Here is a 25,805-nt window from a genome sequence, read left to right on the forward strand (position 1 = left end):
TCATACTGGCTTCGACCAATCACGTCACACGGTAAGCGGTCAATGGGTGACACAAACTTTAGCGCTAATCGACCTTTCCTGGTGGTAGGACAAGCTCAGATATCGTCTCAGCACACCAACGTTCCCGTGATCACTGTGCAGACTTCAAACCCCTTTTGAAAGCCTCATCCACTCTTGAAAACGCCCTTCTCTTGGGTTTAGTATCTCATGACGCAACAGGAACACGGCGTGCCCCACCCTCAGCCTATGGTTGGCGGACGAGGCTCTGTGCCGTGTATTACAACAGAAATACAGATGGACAAAAACACAGACGGACGCAAAAAGAGATGTGGAGACAGGCAGAAAATGTGTTGACAGATATACAGACACATCCACTTCGACAGACAGATGGACGGACAGGTAAACAGACAGAGAGCTTTACATGGTTCACATCACAAAAAAAGGTATATAGAAATATATATAGAAGAGGACCATAACATTTCATTGGTGGATTACACAGTAGTTCTGTGCCCATACACACACACTCTTTCTAGAGACACACTGACAGAGTTAGTTACACAGACACCAGGTCAAAGGTCACCCTCTACCCCAACAGTCCCAGGTTGAGGTTTGACTCCTCCTCCTCCACACACACACAGACACACACACACACACACACACACACACACACACACACACACAGTCACATATACATCACACACACATATATCACACACTAGCACACATACACAAACATACACACACACATACACACAGTCAAACATATACCACACATATACACATGCACACACACACACACACACACAAACACACACATACAGTCACATATGCACCACACAAACATACACCCCCCACACACACACATGCACACACACACACAAACACACACACATACACAATAACACACACAATCACCCCCACATACACAAACACACACACACACAGGCACACATACAGTACACCACAGATACACACACGCGCATGGACACAAACAGACACACACAGACATACACACGGACACACACACATGCGTACTGCACATGGTCAAAAGTGTTTCGGCCTGACACCAGCCCCTTATCAGCTTGATATATTCCATCATATATAATTGTTTGATCATTTCCCACAGCATCAAGCCAACAGCTATATCCATGTTCTCCTCATGTTCTCCTCATGCACTCTCTGCACCAGGAGCGCTATTATAAATGACTTCCCTGATCGATCCAACCCCCCCGCCCCACATCCCAAAACATAACAATCCAATGGTCCCCAGTGTTTGTACACAACTCTTGTTGTGGTCTCCAGAATGAGCCCATACTCATTCTGGAGGTCTCCATTGTCCTCCCTGAAACCGTTTCCCTGGAGGAGGACGAGGAGTAGGAAGGGGGAGGAGGAGGAGGAGGAGGGGAGGAGGGAGGAGGGGGGGAGGAGGAGGAGGGGAGGAGGAGGAGGGGAGGAGGAGGGGGAGGAGGAGGGGGAGGAGGAGGGGTGGAGGAGGGGAGGAGGAGGAGAAGAGGGGGGAGGAGGAGGAAGAGGAAAAAGAGTATGACGAAGAGGAGCAGGAACAAGAGGAGAAGGAGGAAGAGGCTGCGTTAAGGGATAAACTAGGTCTGGCTCTGCGGAGAGATCCATCATCCTGCCGTCTAGTCGCCACTGAATCACTGGTTTAGATTGGGAAAATCAAAAAACCAAGAGAATAGAACCACAGCAAAAACATTGTTCATAAAATTATAGGAAAGAAAAAAAACAAATCCACAAAAAAAGGAAAATTTTCAGGCCTTAGTGTAACCATCATCAGCTCTAACCTTCGATGGTAGGACTGGGAGATACAGTTATATATTTAACAGTGCATTAACTTGTGGGCCAGAAAAATCAGAAGAGTCTAGATCACTATAGGAGAAAGGGGTATTGCAATGTGCATTGAGTGACAGAGTGGAAGGACTCACACAATCGACAAGTTTTAAATATGGTATATTGTGTGGATTTAAAGAAACAAAACAAAAACACAAACAAAAACATGAGATATCAACCACAGTTTCTCAATACATCCAGCATATGGGAAAATCAGAAAATCTTTGTAACAAAATAAGAAAAGTCTTTGGTTCGGGCAGCTCGCCACTACCACTGAGGTTCCCCACTACCTCTACAGAGATGGGAGAAATCCCAGTGGAAGACAAATCTTCATGCAGATGTCAACCAGGTGTCAATCCAACCAAAGCAAAAGACCCAGCCAGAGGCTCAAACATCACATACACATACACTCCGGGTACAAGGTAGAATACACCGCTCAGATCAGTCCAGGTTCCGGTTCTCCTTCGCTTCCGTCACAAACACAAGGTCCGCCAATCAACCCACGGCAACTTAGCTCTCTGCGCCGCCGATAATAACTCAACATATCTATGTAACAACATATATATAATATATCTGGGTCTCACACAAATAATTCGCCACACTTGAAATAAACAAAATACTCTTTTAAACAGATATAAATGAACTGGTGTATATTAATCTATTTATTAACATATTTAAGATTTAATTCATAAATCCTATTTATTCATTTTATGGAAGATTATTTTAAATCAAACCCTATTTATTCATTTATCTGCCTCATAAGGAATATTAATTTATTAATTTATTTATCAATTAACTGGTAAACTGGACTTCTAATAAAGGCCTAGTAACCTGGGTTACATTAGCTTACAACCTTTTGTTTTCCCCCAAATAATAAACAAAGCCAACCTTGAGTCCACAGAGCCAGATCTCACATCAGCCAGACATCCTTGAGGAATGTCTACAACCAGAGTCATGGAGGCCTCTGCGTCTGTTTCCCATCTTTCCCTGGGGGGTTCGGAGCTCTCTGGGGACAAGGACCTGACTGGATATGCTAATATGAATTTATGGGAATGTTTGACAAAAAACTGAAAACAATGCCTGCCCTTCAAACAATTCCTCCCCGCAGAGTACTGATGGATCTTTGTGGAGCTGGAGTCCAGGAAAGGGACGGTGGCTTCCTCTGCTAGCCTCAGAGAAAAACTTCACCACCACACCTTAAAAAAACAACTGTTTGGGTTGATAAAGGAGCACAAGACCTGGTCATTCGTGCCAGAGACCTTCACCTCCTGCGTGGACCCACCGCTGGTGTGTACTCCATTGTGGGATGGAAACTTGGCCAGCCTGTCAACAACACACACAGTGTCACGCTTCATATCCGAGCGTGACCCTTGACAAACGCCCCATCAAAAGACTTGCAGAGCCCCCTCTGAGACGGATGGGTTTGAGGATTGGATGTTCTGTGTGGTTTTGTCCTGCTCTCGACCTGTTCAATCACATTTCTCAGTGGATGTTAACATTGTGGTCACGTACGTAAATCTTTATATTTTCCATGACCAACATAACAAAGTCAATGAGGCGGGGAGGCCGTACAGTAGCTAAATGTTCTGTGCTGTACCCCGCTTGGAGTGGGACAGGGTCATTTGTCTTTTATCGCATGTATATTCAGATACATGTCACTAAGGGGCAGGAAGAATGTTTGTGGACATTGGGGTGCAAACCCAGTAGCGTTCAGACACTCTAGCCTCTAGTGGCTAGACCTTCCAGAAAGGTAGAGGAGAAGGGTGTGTATGCTTCTGTGTCTCTGACTCACCTTGCTCCTCAGGTGATCTTCCGGCTGGTGTGACCTCACTCTCCTCTCCAGGCACCCAAAGGCTCTGTAGCAGTAGGGTGCCGACCGAGACACAGAGACATATCAGCAGACAGCCACTAGAGGGAAACACAATGCACACCACATATCAATTCATCACTCAATCTCACTTTCTACCAGGAAACTTTCTGAGATTCCGATTTTTCAAACACCTTTCCCTTAGTTAAAGGTGGACTAAGTAAAATGTAAGTATGATTTAAGAGTTGTTAATTCAGTGTATTTTTTTTCGAAAAGGCATCAACATCCGTCAGTTATTAGTGAGCAGGATTCTCTGCAAGAAAATCGGTTGAATTGACTGTGCCTGCCTCTTTTAGAACCAATGAGCCACCGCTAATTTATGACCAATCAGAGCATATCTTCCCTGATCGGTTCAGGGAATCCATCCTGCAAGCCAGGTGTCTGTAATGTGGCAAATGTCAATGTGGAGAAAAGTAGGGAAGGTAAAGGGAGGGAGGGGACTTTTGCTATTATTGAATAAAAACAAAATCTATATTATTTTCTCTCGCTTTACAACGTTTACCTACAGCATCTTTAACCTCGCCTAAAGTAGCTTTGAACCCAAATGCACGTGCGCGAGCGACCCCGCAGGGAACGCCCTTCAGATGGAAAGCACAAGGGACACTGTGGACTTCAAACGATAAACTGTGTGTCAAAGCAAACTTGCGAGGAGCGATGTTCTATGTGCTTGCTCGCCCATCTCACGGGATCACAGATCAAGAGAGAGAGAGAGAGAGAGAATCCACAAACCTTTCATATCGTCAGTCAAGCTTACAATTTTCCACACATACACGCACAGCAAACACAAAACCACATGCACACACACACACACTGGTATACACACATGCAGAGAATAAGTCCTACTCAACCGATATACCTTTCGTGAACATCTGAACCCATACACAAAACCAAGCAAGTGTACACATACACATTCCTCCCTCACCCTCCATTTACTATAGACGATATTATATTCATTGATTATCACATGCGGTTGTGATTATGATAAATAAAAACTGGATGGTTTTAGTGTCGGCTACTCAAAGGTCAGGTCACAATGTCAAAATGTAAACAGTAAACAGGTCTTCAGTTCAGTTTAGACAGAGTTCTAGTGGGCCGGGTGCAGTCTGATCAGCAGGTGACCGGGTAACCACTCAGCCAATCAGAGGTGAAGCACGTCTATGATTGGGTAACCACTCTGCCAATCAGAGGTGACGTACGTCTATGATTGCAAACCAATGTACGAGTGGTGTTGGGGATATTTTTTCGGCGCTCTGGGACTCGGTCTGGCAGTCTGACCTGCGTGGTCGCAAGGAGAGCCTCATATCCCCACGTCAGATGGCCCTGGGAAGCACCTCAATCAAACAAACACACCTGTCAATCAAACAATAAACTCATGTTGTAAGTATGCAAGTATATGAAACAGAGACAGACACACACACACACACACACACACATTCAAGCACACGCGCACACACACACACACACACAGACACACACACACATTCGTTCACAGATAGAGATGGATGGATCGATAGACACACACACACACACACACAAACACACATACAAACACGCGTGGACACACACACTTACACACACACAAACACATACAGATACACATGCACAGATAGAGATAGACAGATACAGATACAATGCCCCCCCTCCACACACATGCACGCACACACGAACCACACACACAGACTCTTCACCCTCCGACATAAAAAATGACAAACACAAAACGTACACAAATGCTACGATATACACAATCAATTCACTCTAGCATGCACCTCAAAATACACACTTTACACAATACAAACACACTCACCAACTCAGCCACGGCTCCATAATACACCAAAGAAACCATGGCTCCTTTTTCTAATAAATTAACAAATTAAAGAAAGGAAACGAGTCTCTCTCTCGGTGCTACTTTTGTTTCTTTTATCCCGCTTCCCTCCTTCTCCGCTCGTTTCCTTTCTGTCTCCGGACTCAGTAGCTGGCCATCCCGCGGTTGCCACGGAAACCTGACTCCCCTCTCGACAACACAATACCAAGGGTGCTGCTCGCGCCTTTCACGCACACAATGGAGCTCACGCTATTGGGCGAAACGTCCCATTCAGACCCCTCCGAGAGGCTTAAGGAACTCAGAATAGACTCAAAACTAGTGATAAAACATCCACTCACACACAGACACACATTGAAAATAATGAGCTTTACTGAGCTTGCACAGCGCTCATGTTGAATGTATGGTTAGTAAATGAACAAGTTCTATCCAATGGGCGTATCGTGTAAACTTGGAATGTCTTATGAAGTTTAGAGAGTAGCTCGAGTAGTAATATTAGAAGTAGTAGTAGTAGTAGTAGTAGTAGGTGAATCCTGATATTTTCCCCATAGCAAATAGATTTCCCCTAGATAAACCTAAACATAAAATGTATTGATTAGCTTTAACATTAGGTAGCCTGCATTTCTAACTTGGCTCTCAGGGGGAATAGTGAACGACCACAAGTGAAGGGATCATAATAAAGCGAATAAGGGCAACATTTACCAGCAACGCCCACTGCCACCAGCAGATGACGCTATCGTTCCAATGGACCGGGAACACAGCACACCTGTGACTTTGGGAGGCGACGCGGGACGCCTGCGTGGTGGGAGCCATGCATGCATAGAGAAGCGGAAGGATTTGATGACCGTAAAGCCATAAGCCAGATACTTTTGGCTTAACGGTCCATCTGTCGCATGTTCTGTGTCTTTGTTTACATGTGCGCGCACACACACACACACACACACACACACACACACACACACACACACACACACCTAACCGACGATATCTCTCAGGGGCTGACCATGGAGGCCTTTCTTTGCTGTAATGTTAATTGTTAAAGATGCTGTCATTCTCACAAATCTACATTTGATTGACATGTTAAAATCCATCAACGGCCAGATTTTGCAAGGGTTGCAGTCAGGGGGGGCGTCTGCCAAAACCATTCCCTGGACTTTCCCCCGCCCCTGGACAAAGCATTTCAATGATCCAACTCGACTTTGACAAAATGATCACCACTGCGTATCAAAAATACCCTAAAATATGGTTAAATAAATATACAGCACAAAAGTATACAATATGAAATTCCTTCCCCAGCTCAGAGCAGGGGAAAGCACAGCCGCATTTTCAAATGAACACGAATAGAGAATAACAACATTTGAGACGGGGACATGTTGGAGACTGATAATAGCTCTAAATTAGATTGGTTTAATGAATGTCATGAGTTGGAGCGCTGTGTTTCGGAGGCTGCTTTGAGTTAAGGACAAAGCCGGGCGTTCTTTAAGGTTGTTGACCGTTTGAATATGGAGCAAAAGGAGGAGGAATGAGTCGAGAGGAAATAATGTTTTAGAATATATATTTCTCCAGCCTCATATCTACCAGCTCTATCATTGAAGCGTAGAGGGTGTGTGAGGGTGTGACGTAGGGCACAGAGAGAATGCGCATGCGTGAGAGAACCCCAGCAATGAGCGCTTCCTCACATCTCAAGACGCGTCTCGTCTCGTCTCGTCTCTTCAGGTAGCAGCTGAATTACACCACAGGTATTGTATGACGTTATTTTGGATGTGTGTGTGTCTGCATTGTAAGATGCAATGCTGCAGATTTACGTTCAAATTAAAAAATGCGGCACAGACAGTACAACTGTACAGAGGAAAACATGCATTGACAGCTACTAGCCTGCTAGCGGAGTTAGCCTTAGGAACCTCTTAATCCTTTATCTGCATGTATTTGCGTTGTATTTGCATTGTGTTTGCATTGTATTTGCGGTCTGAAGTGATTTAAATGGCTACCGTAATTATTTCGGGATGCTGTACTCCCAAAGAATAACGTCACATTAAAAGCAGGCTAACCATTCAAGCTGTGTGTGTGTGTGTGTGTGTGTGTGTGTGTGTGTGTGTGTGTGTGTGTGTGTCCACTGCTTGCCAAATAAGAGTGTGTGTGTGTGTGTCTGCAGCCTTTGGTGTGTGTGACCACTGCTTGTCACATGTGTGCAGCCTTTTCAGTGTGTGAACACTGCTTGCCATATACGAGTATGTTTGTGTGTGTGTGTGTGTGTAGTCTTTGCAGTGTGTTACCACTGCTTGCCACATAGGAGTGACCACTACTTGTCACATAAGTGTGTGTGTGCAGCCTTTGCAGTGTGTGACCACTGCTTTCCACATACGAGTGTGTGTGTGTGTGTGTGTGTGTGTGCGCAGTCTTTGCAGTGTGTGACCACTGCTTGTCACATGTGTGCAGCCTTTGCAGTGTGTGAACACTGCTTGCCACATACGAGTATGTTTGTGTGTGTGTGTAGTCTTTGCAGTGTGTGACAACTGCTTGCCACATATGAGTGATCACTGCTTGTCACATAAGTGTGTTTGTGCAGCCTTTGCAGTGTGTGACCACTGCTTGTCACATACGAGTGTTTGTGTGTGTGTGTGTGTGTGTGTGTGTGCAACCTTGCAGTGTATGACCACTGCTTGCCAAATAGGAGTGTGTGTGTGCGTGTGTGTGTGTGTGTGTGTGTGTGTGCAGCCTTTGCAGTATGTGACAACTGCTTGCCACATACAACATGCTGAAGTGTGCCACTTTAGCATGTTGTGCAAATGCAGTTCAAACTGTGTTTTGGTTTGAATGACAGTGGCAGTTTGGTTATTGTGTATTAACAGCTATATTTTAAAGACTTGTCCTGAGATTAGGTTAAGATTAAATAAATTGGTAGACTGCGATAATATTAGGAAGACAAAACCACAATATAAATTAAAAAAAAACGATATAATGATGTATGAACCCACGACCCACACACACCCTAAACACAGCTCACGACCCACACACAGCTCACGGCTTCCATATTCCATACAATATTATTATATTGTTTTTTTAATTGATATTGTGGTTTTGTATGTATGGTGTGTGTGGGTCATGAGCTGTGTTTAGGGTGTGTGTGGGTCGTGAGCTGTGTTTAGGGTGTGCGTGGGTCGTGAACTGTGTTTAGGGTGTGTGTGGGTCGTGAGCTGTGTTTAGGGTGTGCGTGGGTCGTGAGCTGTGTTTAGGGTGTGCGTGGGTCGTGAGCTGTGTTTAGGGTGTGTGTGGGTCGTGAGCTGTGTTTAGGGTGTGCCTGGGTCGTGAACTGTGTTTAGGGTGTGTGTGGGTCGTGAGCTGTGTTTAGGGTGTGTGTGGGTCGTGAGCTGTGTTTAGGGTGTGTGTGGGTCGTGAGCTGTGTTTAGGGTGTGCGTGGGTCGTGAGCTGTGTTTAGGGTGTGCGTGGGTCGTGAGCTGTGTTTAGGGTGTGCGTGGGTCGTGAGCTGTGTTTAGGGTGTGCGTGGGTCGTGAGCTGTGTTTAGGGTGTGCGTGGGTCGTGAGCTGTGTTTAGGGTGTGCGTGGGTCGTGAGCTGTGTTTAGGGTGTGCGTGGGTCGTGAGCTGTGTTTAGGGTGTGTGTGGGTCGTGAGCTGTGTTTAGGGTGTGCGTGGGTCGTGAGCTGTGTTTAGGGTGTGTGTGGGTCGTGAGCTGTGTTTAGGGTGTGTGTGGGTCGTGAGCTGTGTTTAGGGTGTGTGTGGGTCGTGAGCTGTGTTTAGGGTGTGCGTGGGTCGTGAACTGTGTTTAGGGTGTGTGTGGGTCGTGAGCTGTGTTTAGGGTGTGCGTGGGTCGTGAGCTGTGTTTAGGGTGTGTGTGGGTCGTGAGCTGTGTTTAGGGTGTGTGTGGGTCGTGAGCTGTGTTTAGGGTGTGTGTGGGTCGTGAGCTGTGTTTAGGGTGTGTGTGGGTCGTGAGCTGTGTTTAGGGTGTGCGTGGGTCGTGAGCTGTGTTTAGGGTGTGCGTGGGTCGTGAGCTGTGTTTAGGGTGTGTGTGGGTCGTGAGCTGTGTTTAGGGTGTGTGTGAGTTGCTGCAACTCCAGCACACTGTGCTGCCTCCTTGTAGTTTTTCTCTGGCGATGGAAAAGGGAGGTTTGGTCGGCAGATTTTATGGTCAGGTTAAGGGTGAGGTAACAGTCAGGGTAAGGGTTTGGTGTGGTTACAGTCAGGTTAAGGGTTTGGTATGGGTTTGGTTTGGTGTGGTTACAGTCAGGGTAAGGGTTTGGTGTGGTTACAGTCAGGGTAAGGGTTTGGTGTGGTTAGCAGTGTTTCCCCCACGTTCACACAGCAGCGGCGCGCCGCCGCTGCTGAATTTTCTCCGCCGCTGCAATAAAAATCCTTCTCCTAATTGTTTTTTTTTTTTTACGTAGCTCCTTTTAGAAAATGTACAGCGCGTAACGTCAATTGCGCAGCACGCGGCACATCGTCACGTAACCAACATCAAAGAAGAAAAATACACAGCGAGTGTGGCAGTTGTTGGCAGTAGGCTACCCTACACGGTTGCAAAGTTACATTGATTCTAGCAGTAGCGAGTGAAGCGGAAGGTCGAAGAAAGAAGGAAAGAGTGAGCCAGACAGAGAGAGAGAGAGAGAGACAGACAGAGAGAGAGCGAGAGAAAGTAAGTTGCTAAAATGTGTCGCTACATGACCACCAGTGTTAAAAACCCTCTGAGCCCAATCATTTTATTGTATCTATAAACCGCAACCTCCGTGCCGTTTTTCCTCTAGTATTGTGTGTGTGTGTGTGTAGGCCTATGTGTGTGTGTGCGTGTTGTCGCTCTTTTTGGGATAGCAACCATGTTTAGTGTTTAAGCATTAGGCAAAAATCTGTAAATAAATTGTGCAAATTATATTTGCGTTGTGGCATTTTTTGTTTAAATATTACTATACAAAAATACAAAAATCTGTAAATGAAGACACAAAAGGCAAAGTTACAACACCAATAATCCCATCTACAGTAATACACAGGACTGTTTGAATAGGATTTAAGTGCATATTCTCCTCTCAAAGTGCACCAGATTCATGCATTCCAATGTAAAGGGTACAAAAAAAATTCAGCCGGGGGGGCATGCCCCTGGCCCCCCCTAGAGGGTTCGGGGACCACACCACCGCTGCTGAAAAAAGTCCTGCGGGAAACACTGGTTAGGGTATGGGTTTGGTTTGGTGTGGTAACAGTCAGGGTAAGGGTGGTCCTACAAAAGGTCCATGTACTAAAGGACCATGTTCCTCAACATATATTTTCATCTAGAGCTTGGGAATCGATTGTGCATCCTCCCAGCCTCCATAACCTGAGAACACGTGAGGCGTCTTTCTGCACAAAAGGTTGTCTTATCTCGTAGTCTGGTCACATGCCCCCACCCAGTCAAAATGGATGCCACAGTTTATAAAACTGGTATGCTAGCTGCCAAATCATTATTTGACTATTTGTAGTGCCAAAGGAATGTCTTCATCCCAATTTCCTTTCACTTTTCTTGGAATTCTTGCCAATAAACTTTCAGTTGTTGAGGGCAATAAAGTACACAAACACACACACACACACACACACACACACAGAGGACAACAAGCCTTTGACTTGTCCTTGTTGACCCTTAGCTTCTTCCTCAGGATTAGAACCTAAATGTGTCCGTGTGCCAGGGGAGCCGCGACGGCCAAACAGACACTGCAAATGTACTTTTAGTGGATGGTCGACGCATGCTGCGATGGATCCAAATAGGGCAAGACAAAAGTTATTGGGTTAACTTGAGTATCTCCATGAGACGAGCAGGTAGGGCTGCTCGATTATGGGGAAAAATCATAGTCACGGTTAATATTGAAATCACGATTATTCAAACGATTATTTTTGAGTTTGAAAACATGTTGTATTTATTCAGCATGTCTCTCTGATATTTTTTTTTAACTGAGAACTTTCAAATTTCGCCTTTAAATAATACAAAAAAATAAAAGAAATACACAAAATGGTCAAAAAGAAAAAGTTCCAATCTAAAATGATATACAGATATGTATCCAGCTGTTCTGCCCTTTATATAAAACATTTATATATTATTTTTTTTTATCGCAATCACGATCAAAATTCGATTAATCGCCCAGCTCTGCGAGCAGGCCGTGCAAAGCGCATTCAGCCATTTGATTGGCAACCACCATCTAGTGAGGGCCATGGTGTAATGTGTTTTTTGCTCTTGCTTCCGGCCAGCAGCATGGGAGGCTGGTACCAGTAGCCGGGGCATCTACTCACTGAAGGACCGAAGGGCCAGTCTGACCCCTACCGCCCCCCTTCAGCCCAGCCAACGGTAGGTCTCAGCCCAACACTAAAGCACCCCCAACCCCAACCTAATCCACTTCACTCCATATGCCCTTACAGAAGACCCTGTGGGCCATGCAAGAGAATTTGTCTGTTTTTCTTTAACTTGATCTTACTTCTGTGTGTACGTGTATGTGAAATGGATGTGCCGCATCCAACGCGGCTGCATTTTTCCTTTACGCTTTGTGAAATGGCCTGAAGCCAAAAAAACACGTTGTCTAAAGTTCTAGACTCAGCAGATTTGTTTTGCCTTAGAGTGCAAGTTAAGGGTGCTTCAGCTGGGAGTAGAACATCTAGTGGCAAGCTGTAGCTGTACTGTCGGAAAGGTAGAAGGAGCCGGAGCAACTATAGGTTGAAGTATTTTTGTTGTTTGACGTGTGGATATTATATGCTCCTCAATGACATCACTGCTCCTCAATAGCATCACTGCTTTCACTGTAAGTCACATCAAATGGGTGTGATGGGTCCGCTCAGTAGAAGTGTCACTGAAGCACAAATATAGTAAATCAGGAAGCGCTTTCTTTTGAACACTCAGCTTTACCTCCCATGGGCTACCTGGCCTTCGCTACGACCCGTATAGCAGCAGTGAATGGTAACCGTAATTAACTGGGATCTGCAGGGCCTTCAGGGGTTCCTTAAGTAGTGCAACACCATGTTCTGATTGTTATCCTCTGGGTTTAAAGTTCTAGGATCTGTAGGATTAAGATGTTCTACATGTTCTACAGCCCTACAGCTTCTCCAGCTCTCTTGTTGTACACTATCGTTTTTTTCTAAATGAGTGTATATATGTTTATCTTGGGTGTTGTGTTGGCGTCTCCACTATAGCGCTCTGTGGGAAAGAACCGTGGGTTTGCTCCCAAATAATTCATGGCGTTACTGGCTTCCATTGTCATTGTTTTTCACAAAGAACATAAGTGAGTCTACCTGATGATCCCGGTTTTGCAGTAGCGAAGAATTCGGATCCTCTCGTGAACGGATTCAAACAAATGTGTTCCTCCCCGTCTCCAGCGTTCCCCCCGCCGCCCTCACTATGTCTGAGGAGGACCGCGGCCCCTTCGTGGACTGGGCCCTGCTGGGCGAGTCCCCCGAGCCCGGCGCGCCCGCCAAGCTGGACCTGAAGGACCTGAAGCAGCAGGCGCGGCAGGGCCAGTGGTCCCGGAGCCACGCGCTGCGCTGCCAGGCCTACCGCCACCTCATCGGGGCCGTGCCCTGCCGCGCCGTCACGTCCGACGCCGCCGTCTACCGCGACCTCATGGCCGGCGCCGCCCAGAAGCCCGCCTCCGCCTTCCCCCTGCCCGACTTTGTGGACGACAGCCCCGTGCCGCGCTACGCCCTGCGGGCGGAGGCGGTGGCGTCGGTGCACCGCGTGCTGTCCTGCGTGGCGGGCCAGTTCCCCGACATCTCGCACTGCCCCGCGCTGCCCGCCGTGGCGGCGCTGCTGCTGCACTTCAGCGGCGACGAGGCGGCGTGCTTCGAGCTGACCGGCCGCCTGCTGGCGTGCAACGAGCCGGGCCGCCGGCTGCTGGACCAGACCTACCTGGCCTACCGCTCGTCCTGCATGACCTTCGGCGACCTGGCCAACAAGCACTGCCCGGCCGCGCACAAGCTGGTGGTGGGCGCGGCGCGCGACCCGCCGGAGGTGTACGGCGACTGGCAGCGCTGGGTGCTGGGCGACCTGCCGTTCGGCCACGCGGCCCGCGTGCTGGACGTGTTCCTGGTGGAGGGCTACAAGGTGCTGTACCGCGTGGCCCTGGCGCTCCTCAAGTTCTACCGCAAGCACAAGGCCGGGACGGCGGGGGGCGGGACGCAGCCGGCGGCCCCGCAGCAACAGGAGGCGTCGGCGGTGAGGGAGGACATCCAGGCCTTCGTGAGGAACATCGGCGCGGCGGTGACGCCGGAGAAGCTGCTGGAGAAGGCCTTCTCCATCCGCCTGTTCAGCCGCAAGGAGATCGCTCTGCTGCAGGCGGCCAACGAGAGGTCACTGCAGCAGAAGGGCATCACCGTCAAGCAGAAACGGTACGAGGGTAGGCGGCTAGTAGTCGAGAGCGCTCCCTGCTCTGCCCGCGCTTATCTGCGGCCGGGCAAGTGGTCCCAGATCAACCCGCTGCCACCTTATCTCAGTCTCTCCGATATCAGACCTTTAAGCTCTGACATTGATCTTTGAATCGATGCCCCCCTAAATTCCAGCTTTTCTGGCCAGTTGGGGTTATGGGAGTTAACATTCTCGCCTCCTCAGTCAGGTCCCAAGCCCTACCCAGCAAGACGCCACCTGCCCTCTCGTTAAATTTTCACTCCAATGGACTATTTTCTCTCTCTTTCTTTTGCTCTGTTTGCCATTTCGTTCGTCTGCTGCTTTACACTAATATTTCCCATGTTTGAAAAGGTTTTTTATTTTTCTGTTTGATTCCACCATGCAAATTCTTCCATCCTCCATCTTGTGTTCACGCCTCGCTCTCACAGAGCCAGGTGGGTTATCTTCTACCGCTTCCCATCTCCTCTTCTCTCCTCCCCACTCCTCCTTTCCTCTTCCTTATCTCTACTCGAGCTCCTCTTCCCCTCTCACTCTCCATCTGGTGTGCCTCAAGCCCTCCTCTTGTTTGTGAGTAGACATAGATGTAGATTCATGCTGAAAACACACGTCATACGCACTGACACTCAGAGACATGCCTGCCTCTTTGCAGAACTGCCTACCTTAAAGTGAAGGGGGTCGGATGATGTTTCAGTCCGGATTGTACATAAAGGATGAGCAATGGAGGCTGCTCCACTGAAAATATGTTGAAGTAAGATATCTGTGTGAAAAACTCATTGAAATGCCTTTTTGAAATGCGCTGCTGATTAGCAGTGGATGTGCCCCAGCCCACTGAAACACCTTCATTTGATTTCGCCAAGAGCGTTCAATTTATTCTCGTGTCTCGCTGTCGAAAACAATCAAACCCTACGTTTGTTCCCGACCAATCTGGGATTACTTGAAGCAAATCTCTGCAGACAGGGCGATGCGTTGCTCAGGCAGAGCTGCATGTCATCATGTCTGCATCACTCCTCGACTGGCCAAAAGGAAGTGTACGACCTCTTGGCAGTGACATTGGTCTATCTATGCCATACCGTCAACCATACCTGCAAGATGCAAAGATCCAATATAATCATTGCCTCTCTTTCCCTCTCCCTCCCCCTTTTCTTATATCCGTCTCCATCTCTCTCCCCTTTTCTTCCCATCTTCTGCCTTCCCCCCTTCTTTCTCCCCCTCTCTCTCTCTCTCTCCTTCCTCTCCCTCCCCCTCCAGGCGTAACGTGCAGCTGTCCCTGAACCCCGACACCTTCTCCTCTGAGATCGTCAGTGCCAAGGAGATGCGTGATGTCTGGGCGTGGATCCCTGAACGCTTCGCCCTGTGCCAACCTCAGCTCGTCTTCACCACTGCCACGCACGGCTGCAGCCTCAACCGGTACGCACATGCAGAGTCTAAGGGGACTCTGAACAAGAGTTTTGAGTCTCTTTTGATGAAGCTGGTGAGCGACTGAAGCTCGTTCTACCATTTGAAGAGTTGTGACTTGATTGTTCGACCTTTGGTTGCTCTAAGCGATGGCGAGGTACTTGAGCAGAGCGCTCGAGGTGACCTGTGTGGCCTGACTAATGCCTGGAGGTAGGCTGGGGGAGTCCCATCGACTTGAATCTGATGCGAGCTACTACAGGGAGCCAGTGGAGGTCCCGTAAAGGGGGGGTCACATGGGAGAATTTTGGCAGGTTGAACACGAGGGGCGAACTGCAGCGTTCTGAATACGCTGCAAAAGTTTGATCACGGAGGCAGGGACTCCAACCAGGAGCGGGTTGCAGTAGTCGAGGAGGGAGATGACGAGTGCTTGGACCAGGAGCTGAGCTGCTTCCCTCGTGAGGAAGGGCCGGATCCTGCAGATGTTGTAGAGAGCATCTGCAGGATCGGGCCACCGCGGTGATGTTCGCGTTGCAGCACAGCTGACAGTAAACTGAAGTTACAATCAATAGCATGAAACATTTTTAGTGTCTGCTGTCATGTGAGTCAACCGGGCAACAAGCTGCAGAACAGCGTGTTCAGCCCCTGTAAGAGTGAGTTAATATTCACCCTCTGGTCACAATATCCGAGAATACTGGTAGCAAAGTGCACCTTTCAATAATGATTGACTGGATTGGTATATGTTGTGTAAAAATCATTTGATCATGACTGTTTCATAATGGCTGACGAGGGAAAATGATGATTTGATTTTATTGTTATAATGTTATAAACAGCACAATCACATGTTTTAACTTGTTGTAAACTTGTTTAGAATGTGTTCTTTATATCGTAACATTCATTACCTCTACAAACGTCCAATGAGCCTCTGGAAATAGAGCAGGCTAAAGGAGAATCCAGAAGGTCTTGGAGTGACCGTGTCAAGGTTTACCATCTGCTGCTCTGTCCATCATCCATCCCAAAGCCAACCCCAGTTGTGATGTCACTAATGGGTAGATTTTGAAATCGCCTATAATGACTAGCACGGCATCCTCCCCTACTGTAAAAAATAGGGACACGGTAACTGGTACAGTTGACGCTTAAAATGACATCTAAGCAATATTTGTACTGAATGGTCAAATCAGTGCTGGGTTCTAACCCCTGCATTGTCCCTCTAGGTTCTACTCCCACTGTGAGGGCTATGAACCCACCCTGCTCCTCATCCGAACCACAGCCGGAGAGGTAGGTGTTGTGTGTTGGTGTGTGTGTGTTGATGTCGTGTGTGTGTCTTTATATCGTGTGTGTGTGTCTGTGTTTATATCGTGTGTGTGTGTGTCTGCGTTTATATTGTGCGTGTCTTTATATAGTGTGTGTGTTTTATATTGTGCATTTCTCTTTATATCGTGTGTGTGTGTCTGTGTTTATATCGTGTGTGTCTTTATATCGTGTGTGTGTCCGTGTTTATATCGTTGTGTCTTTATATAGTGTGTGTGTTTTATATTGTGCATTTCTCTTTATATCGTGTGTGTGTCTGTGTTTATATCGTGCTTGTCTTTATATAGTGTGTGTCAGTGTTTATATCGTGCGTCTCTTTATATTGTGTGTGTGTCTGTGTGTTTCATGTCGTGCGTTTCTTTATGTTGTGTGTGTGTGTCTTTATATCGTGTGTGTGTGTGCAGGTGTGCGGAGCGTTCCTCTCCACAGATTGGGAGGAGCGTAAGAGAGGAGGGAACAAGCTGAGCTTCTTCGGGACGGGGGAGTGCTTTGTGTTCAGGGTCAGTTGGAACCTCACTCACTCACTCACTCACTCACTCAATACCTCACTCACTCACTCACTACCTCACTTACTCACTCACTCACTACCTCACTCACTCACTCACTCACTCACTCACTCACTACCTCACTCACTCACTCACTCACTCACTCACTCACTCACTACCTCACTCACTCACTCACTCACTCACTACCTCACTCACTCACTCACTCACTCACTCACTCAATACCTCACTCACTCACTCACTACCTCACTTACTCACTCACTCACTACCTCACTTACTCACTCACTCACTACCTCACTCACTCACTCACTCACTACCTCACTCACTCACTACCTCACTCACTCACTACCTCACTCACTCACTCACTCACTACCTCACTCACTCACTACCTCACTCACTCACTCACACTCACTCACTCACTACCTCATTCACTCACTCACTCACTCACTCACTCACTCACTCACTCAATACCTCACTCACTCACTCACTACCTCACTCACTCACTCACTCACTACCTCACTCACTCACTCACTCACTACCTCACTCACTCACTCACACTCACTCACTCACTACCTCATTCACTCACTCACTCACTCACTCAGCTGCTCTTATTAAAGTCTAATTAAAATTCAAAATCTCACATGGCTACTTATGAGTTAAAAGTTGACATATCTCTGATTTGTTCAAGCGATGCCTGATGCCTATCTACATCTGACTACTGGTCAATGTTTCTGACTTCCTGCCAGGAGTTTCAGCGTTCTAAGCCCAGCGTACATACTCTACCTAGAAAATCCTTTACTCTTACCTGCGCCTGAATCTGACGTCGGTGTCAGTACCTTTTGGAATAAAGGGACATAGATGAAGTAGTAACTAGTAAGAACAACTTGGCTTCTCAATAGTTGGTGTAGTTCTTCAGTCTTTTCAGTAGATGGAGCCATACTACCAATATTCACTAAACAATTAAAATATTGAAGTGGTCAATTTGCATTTAACCTTACAATCTGGAGGATTTGTTTGCAAAACATACATTTTAGACAGCGTTGTCCATTCCCAATGCTGGACGTTTCTACTTTTAACATGCGTACATCTCTGTACTTGCACTACCAACATTCACCACAATACTAGCCAAACCAATAGGAAAGGAAGATGATTCAGCTACAACGTCTTTATTCAGGCCTTCCCCCCATCATGTTTGATGAAAGCCCTACTCTAGAACACAGAAAATTTACCAATCTAACCAATCTTCTATCAAAAATAAGAGTTGACCATCTTATCCCAGGTAAACCTGAGATTAAGAATTCCAATCAACCTAAATAATATGACCAATATAATATTATCCAAGATGAAGAGTTGCTAATCTAATATAGTCTTATGTTTCTATGAAGAGAAGTTTCTATGAAGAGAAGTAGGTTAGAAAGGTCAGACTAGAGGCTAGAACTATAGAAATTGCAGAATGAGAATCAAAGAAATTCACACCTCTTTAAACTCTTGTCACCCAGATGAAGAGTTATCAGTATAATCTATTTTAAACCAGATGAAGGGTTACCAGTATAATCTCTTGTTATGTAACCCAGATGAAGGATTACCAGTAGAGCCCGACCGATTTATCGGCGGGCCGATATTAGGAATTTTCCTATCGATAACTATCGGTATCGGCATTTATAATGGATTAATGAATATTTAAAAGTACTTTTTTGGGGGGGGTTATTGTGTTTTTGTTCAAAGGACTTTGAGTTTGATGTCTTAAGTTTGCATTTGTATACATTTTATTTATCAGAACTTGTGTGTGAGTGTGTGTGTGTGTGTCTGTGCGTGTGAGTGACGTCAGCGAGTGAGTGGACGAGCGAGGAGACCGAGCGCTGCTGTGCGTGTCAGTTTGGTGAAGTAATGAACGAGTCCGGTTGTGATAATAGAAGAATAAAGTACCCAACCTGTCAAGAATGGGTGGCCGCTACATTCCGACCTATAAGCAGACCCACTGCCGGTCAAAGTGAAGGATGTTCCCCCTGTGATAGCATCGGCCCTGGAGGGAACGTCTCCCCTGTGCTCCTCGACTACGGTCTGGGATCCGACAGCAGGAAAGGCGTAACACTAACTATCTCATAGTTAGAGGCGGAGTGCAAGAGGGTATACGTGCTCAAATAGGGCGAGTTGAAAAATAAAGCAAATAGCCTATATTTGAATGATTTTAGCTTGTGTGTGATTTATCGCGGGCGAGGGTCAGGTAATGGGCCAAATGTTAACGGGTCCGGGCGGGTGCGGATTTCATTTTAAGATAATTATCAGGGGTGACAGGCGGATGTGGTGCTGAACTTTGCGGGCGGGTGCGGGGGCGTGTCTCAAACAGTGGACCCGGGCAGGACTCTGGCCTAGGCTATTGGAAATAAACAAAATATCGGAAAGCGGAGTTGGTGTGGCAGCATTTGGGTGCGTTGGTTGGGTCCGCACGAGAAAGTATCTCTGAAGGAATTGTAGCCCAAACAGTCGCATGGTAGATCCATAGATGGTGACATGGCAAATGCGGCCCAACCAACTCTGCTTTCCGATATATTTTTTATTTCCAACAGCCTAGGCCAGAGTCCTGCACGGGTTCATTTTCTGAGAACCGCACCCGCAATGTCCAGCACCAGATCTGCCTCGTCACCCGTGATAATATCAAAATGAAATCCGCACCCGCAGATACCCGTTAATATTTGGCCCGTTACCCGACCGTGCCCGCGATAAATCACAAACAAGCTAAAATCATTTAAATTAATGTGCTTTATTTTTATCTCGCGCTATTGTAGCATGTATACCCTCTTGCGCTCCGCCTCCACAGGGGAGACGTTCCCTCCAGGGCCGATGCTCTCTCGGGGGCAACACCCTTCACTTTGACCGGCAGTGGTTCTGCTGATAGGTCGGAATTTGGTCGGAGTGAAGCGGCCACCGATTCTTTCACTAACCATCAATGTCCACTGCTATTTGCATTACATAGAGAGACAATGCCAAAAGATACACCGTTATCTATTAAAGTCAAATAAGGCAAACAACAGATGCAAGGCTTTACCAGAAGTTGGACAAATCGTAATCTGACCATTCAATACCTCAATTAATTTGGCTACTGAATTTAAAACAAAAATCAATAGAATCACCGCTTGGAAGTCCAAGCAAAACCAGTCGGCTTAATAGCAGTAAATGTAATAATTTAGGATTTGCATTAAACATAAGGACTATAGTGTATCCACCACAAAATAATAATTAGAATCAGCACTAGTCTAGGCCCAAATGAAAAGATATCAACTGCACTCACCATTGATGTTTTCAGAGAAGTACCTTTGCTGATTGCCAAACAGTTGCGAAGGGTACTTTTTCAATGCTGGCCGACGGGGGCCTTCCTCTGGCTGCTGGCTCACATCGCTAACAGTATTCCCACTAGCACTATAGTAGCAGCTTCATCCTCCACGTTCTCTTCCCGCTCCATTTCTTGTTCCTCTTCTTCGCCCTCACACTCCTTCGGTCAACTGCTGTCGTCCTCATCCCCACTTACTTCTTTCTGCATGTCACTTTCAATTAAGACAGGCTGAGACGCCACTGATTACTCTGGATGAGGTCATTTTTCACAAAAGATCGATCAATTTTTCACGCCGGCCAAAATAATGCACGCTAGCTTGTAAAAGCATAATGTTCAATGTTGCTCGCGTGAGTGACAGTGAGTGACATCACCACCTTAAGTGATCTTAGATCAGCTTAACTGATCTGAGGACGGCCACAGCGAGACATTGACAATGAACTGACAACAAATAAGCAGAAGTGTAGAGTGGATCCGACCTCAGGCCAGCACAGAGTGTATAACTTTATTGCTGCCGGTGCGTGGGTGCTTTGGTATTTGGGTCGCTGTTTCACTAGATCAACTGGAGAAACAAGCTGTATTCAAAACTATACAGAGAAATTAGACAATTTGTATGTCAAATTCAGTTAATTTCTTAGTGGTGCTATGGTAATTTCTGCTGGTGCTATAGCACCAGCAAACACCACCCCATTGCCGCCACTGGCCTACTTTCTCGTGCTCACAAGATACTTTCTCGTGAGCACGAGATACTTTCTCGTGCTTTTTTACCCCCATGTCCCTTTACGGGTTCCATACTTTTCTGTTGTAACAATAAAGCAATAAAATGAAGTTTATTTTTAAACTGCATTATCTTATTTTTTTAGTTTGGACTCATAAATAACTACAAATAACCAATGTTAGGGAAATCTGTTTATGTTTTGTTATGCGTTTCTCGAATTTCTTCTTTTATATCGGCCGATATATATCGGAATATCGGATTTTTAAATCACCAAATATTCTTAAAAATCTTTTATCGGTCGGGCTCTAGTAACCAGTATAATATCTTGTAAACCAGATGAAGGGTAACCAGTATAATATCTTGTAAACCAGATGAAGGGTTACCAGTATAATCTCTTGTCCCCCAGATGAAGGGTTACCAGTATAATCTCCAGTCCCCCAGATGAAGGGTTACCAGTATAAACTCCAGTCCCCCAGATGAAGGGTTACCAGTATAATCTCTTGTCCCCCAGATGAAGGGTTACCAGTATAATCTCTTGTAATGTAACCCAGATGAAGGGTTACCAGTATAATCTCCAGTCCCCCAGATGAAGGGTTACCAGTATAATCTCTTGTAATGTCCCCCAGATGAAGGGTTACCAGTATAATCTCCAGTCCCCCAGATGAAGGGTTACCAGTATAATCTCCAGTCCCCCAGATGAAGGGTTACCAGTATAATCTCTTGTAATGTAACCCAGATGAAGGGTTACCAGTATAATCTCCAGTCCCCCAGATGAAGGGTTACCAGTATAATCTCTTGTCCCCCAGATGAAGCCTGAGATGGAGCGCTATGAGTGGGTGGTGATCCGCCATCCTGAGCTGGCCTCCGCAGTGAAGACGGGCGGCCAGGAGGCGTCGGGCGAGGTCGGGGGTCAGAACTCAGACGGCAGCAGCAGCCTGCAACAGCCCGAGAGGCCAGCGGGGGAGCTGTCCCCCTTCCTGGCTGCTCGCCACTTCAACCTCAACTCCCGGAACACGTCCATGTTCATGGCCGGGAGCTTTGACTCCATCATAGTAGGTAAGTGGCCGCACTGGAGGACACTATAGACAAACGGACCAAACTACACTCTAATGTAAGTGTGTGTGTGTGCGTGTGTGTGTGTGTGTGTGTGTGTGTGTGAGAGAAAGAGAGTTAGTTATTATCTATTGAAAACCTTGGCTGAAAGTGTCGCCATGGGATGTTTCCATATAATTGTTCTATCATTGCATTAAGCACCAGTGCTCTATCTTATAGGGAATTGGCCATTGTTTCAAATAGGACTCATTACTCAATCATAGGAAACAATTCATTAGAGATGTTTTCTTTATTCATCCATCGTCATTCAACACTTCGGGTTGGATTTAAGAAATGACCCTTTAACTAAAACTATTAACCATAACTAGTACTATTAACCATAACTACTACTATTTACATTAACTTCTACTATAAACATTAACCACTTCTGTAAACAGTAACTATTAACATTAACTACTACCATTAGCATTATCTACTATTATTACCTGGGGTGCCCACCTGCTAGGCTGATGTAAATGTTGTTGCTTTGCTGATGTGCGCCGTGGTGCTGCTGTCTGTCCAGGAGGGGGCGAGGGCAACGCGCTCTACATCGACTCTGAGCTGAACCACGGCCGCACGGGGAGCTGCACCACCTTCGACAACCCCCCACTGTGCTCAGAGAGCTTCCAGGTGGCTCTGCTGGAGGTCTGGGGCTTCCAGGACGCCATGGCCCCCGAATAAACACACACGCACACACACACACACACACACACATTTAAATAACGGTGGGGGCTTTCCACAACAGTCAAATGCCTACTGCTCTTACGATTATTTAAAACATGTATCTTCATTTCAATACCTACAGTTCAAATCATTGAAGAACTTGAATACGTGTTATATGTATTCACTTACAACGAGACGTCCATGGAAAAACAGTCCAAACCGTAGTAACCAAACCAACATCCGTCCCACAAAATACGTTTTAAAACATTGTTTACTATTATTTATTATTGGAGTACGTTTTAAAAGAAATGATGAATGTTTTTGTATAACCATATATGTTTTAACATTGTGAGTATATTGTTTCGGTGTCGTGGCACTGGCATTTACAAGTATTGATGTAGTTGCATAAAACTACGTACTATAATAATAATACTACGTAAAACTATGTACCATTATTCAGCCACTGTTGATTTTCTGTTTCTGTGTTTCATGTCAGGTTATGATATGCACTAGCACTGAGCTCGCATAACGTTTAAGGAGGAAAGGGTGTGCAGCCTGACTAATGCCATTAACAAATGCTACCATCCTGGAGCTACGTGTTGTGGTCTTCTAGGGTTGGGATGGGTGGGTGGATCTGATGGGAAGGGCATGGCTGTGAGAACTCTGTTCTGTGAACGTCTACTGTCATGGCAGAAGATCCGGTGAACCCAGGATGGCTAGGTGGTCTGCTCTCATTTCATTATGTGGTTGGTTATCTAACTACCCAGACTACAGCGCTGTGCAGGAACACCTAGCTAGCTGAAGCTTTGTGCATGTGTTGTAAGGAGACACACGACTCCCTCTGCAGTACCTAACCTGCGTAGGCTGAGACAATAGGCAAATTGTTTTCATCACAATAACGTTTCCCAACAGCCGCAATCAAGTAGATGAACCATCATGGAGGATGTGTGGTGATGCTGGTTTAACCGTGTAAATGTATTTCTTAATGCACAACAGGTGTGCAGCCTGCTGAAGGCTGCTGAAACCAGCCGTCATCCACACACTCCACAACAATGAACATAAGTGACATCACAAGTGGGCGTGTTCACCTAGAGATACCAGCCTACCCAGTGGACTGTAGTGGGCTGATCTCTCCATCGTCCATCTGCGTGGACACTCTCACTTGTGGCTTTAGGGTCGTTTGAAATGGCTTTTGATGGCTAATCACCATCACACCTAGTAGTAAAGGGGCCCTTTAATCATCAATCACTTTCCCAGTTATGTGTTGGTCATCAATGGTGATGCGTGATGCATGGGCGGTATCACGTGTGCTTTCTGCTAATACTGCTACTTAGTGGTTGGTTAAGCCGTTGGAATGAGAGACCAGAGGGAACTGGTCTAGTAGTAGGGATCAGGTGCACGCCCACGTGTGTGTCTGAACCGTCTCTCCGGGGAGATCCTTGAATTGGATTTGGTGCTTTGTTTTTGTGTTCATATTGAATATCGTTGAGTATCACTTATTCTCCCTGCGGCAAGTGTGGGTTCCGTGCTCCCGGTTGTGAAGTGTGTGGGGCATGTCTAGTTGTTGTGTAGGCGGTTGTGTGAAAAATGTGTGTACTTTGTACTGAAAGTGTAAGATTTTGGATTACTTCTGTATTTCAAATCCAAGGGGATGTATATTCTCTGACTATTGCACTGTATATCTCTGTCTCTAGCCATCTCTCTGTTATCTGCCACTCTTGGTTGCCTCTCTGTCCTTCTCCCTCTATCGGGCTCTCAGTCTCGCTAGATTTCTGCCTCTTCTCCATCCTCTCAGCTAGTGCGAACCTATCCGTCCAAATGTTTTGGAGAAGTCCCCGGCCATGGTGTGGCTGTTGAATATCACCGCCATCCGCAGAACTCCTAATGTATTGTAGATGTGCTGCAGTCCTAATACTATCCCTCCAGTAAATCTAAAGTCCCTGATCCCTGCTAGTAGTGTTTGTTGTGTAGATGTTGAGGTCCTTATTCCGCCGTCTCAGCCACGAGATACAGAAACACTTTCACAGTTTGGTAGAAGGAATCTCTACCAATGTCGACCTGACCTTTGAGCCTATCTGCCACCCAACTTCTTCCTCTGTGCTACAGTTAAGTCAATGAGTTATTATTAGTATGGATATAAATGTTGGATGTAATGATAATGATGACATCTATGTGTATAGAGTGAATATGGCAATACTGAGAACCTTACCTTGTCAATACAGAGCTGTTTCAAAATAAAAGTGGTATTGGAGATTTTCCGGAGAGATCCTTAATTATGGCTGAAGACCGATTTATGTTCAAAACATGATTGGGAAGATCAAATGGGTTGTTTATTGACAGAAATAGGACCAGTGGAGACATCAGGAAGCTGATTTTACCATGACTAACGTTGAAGTCCATAACCAGCTGCTGCCTGACTGGAAAAAATGCATTGAAAATGACTCAAGATTAAGGTTACAAATATAACCCTGCTAGCACCCAAACCCTTTGGAAGGTGAAAAAGCCAGACTATATGTCAAATTCCATGAGACTACCTTTACTAATTAGTTTCAAGTCGCATACATTTTATTCCTAGTACTTTATTTTCCCTTTATTTAAATTACATGGTTCAATTGGGTTTACCAACAGGTGAAATTGTTCAGCCTATCTATATGTATCTTATGTATCATATGTATATACAATTTAAATGCCCTAACACCTTATTTTATTCCAACATGTAAACCAATTAGGATATTAGTAATGTAACACTGCATCACTATTCCTCTTGGTCAAAACAGTGTCACAATAGTACTTTAGTACATTCTCTATTGCAAAAAGAAAATAATGTGTTCAGTGTTGACCAAAAGGACTTCACTTCACAGCGCTGGCACTTAACCATGAGTACAGTTCAATGAGTACATTGTCTC

The 25,805-nt window shown here is 46.1% G+C and overlaps 2 protein-coding genes across 2 annotated transcripts in view; one reads left to right on the forward strand and one right to left on the reverse strand.

Annotated features, from left to right (window-relative positions):
- LOC307090295 (alpha-1,6-mannosylglycoprotein 6-beta-N-acetylglucosaminyltransferase B-like) overlaps window positions 1-5,016 on the reverse strand; it is a gene marked incomplete at both ends in the record, with an annotated part of 21,396 nt that extends 16,380 nt beyond the window's left edge. Inside the window, 2 exons of the mRNA XM_079756874.1 lie at window positions 3,641-3,756; window positions 4,991-5,016. Of these exons, the coding sequence (XP_079613000.1) occupies window positions 3,641-3,756; window positions 4,991-5,016 (142 nt within the window). The remainder of the gene's footprint in view (window positions 1-3,640; window positions 3,757-4,990) is intronic.
- A 2,167-nt stretch (window positions 5,017-7,183) lies between these two features.
- Window positions 7,184-25,118, forward strand: tbc1d24 (TBC1 domain family, member 24). The gene is made up of 8 exons (XM_079756877.1): window positions 7,184-7,273; window positions 11,756-11,849; window positions 12,869-13,876; window positions 15,141-15,299; window positions 16,499-16,562; window positions 17,000-17,095; window positions 21,951-22,200; window positions 22,760-25,118. Exons 3-8 carry the CDS (start codon window positions 12,891-12,893, stop codon window positions 22,915-22,917), a joined length of 1,713 nt encoding a protein of 570 aa, XP_079613003.1. The 5' UTR covers window positions 7,184-7,273; window positions 11,756-11,849; window positions 12,869-12,890; the 3' UTR covers window positions 22,918-25,118.
- Window positions 25,119-25,805: the final 687 nt, after the last annotated feature.

The sequence above is a fragment of the Pollachius pollachius genome (genome assembly GCF_949987615.1).
Source record: "Pollachius pollachius genome assembly, chromosome: 19".
NCBI classification, from domain to species: domain Eukaryota; kingdom Metazoa; phylum Chordata; class Actinopteri; order Gadiformes; family Gadidae; genus Pollachius; species Pollachius pollachius.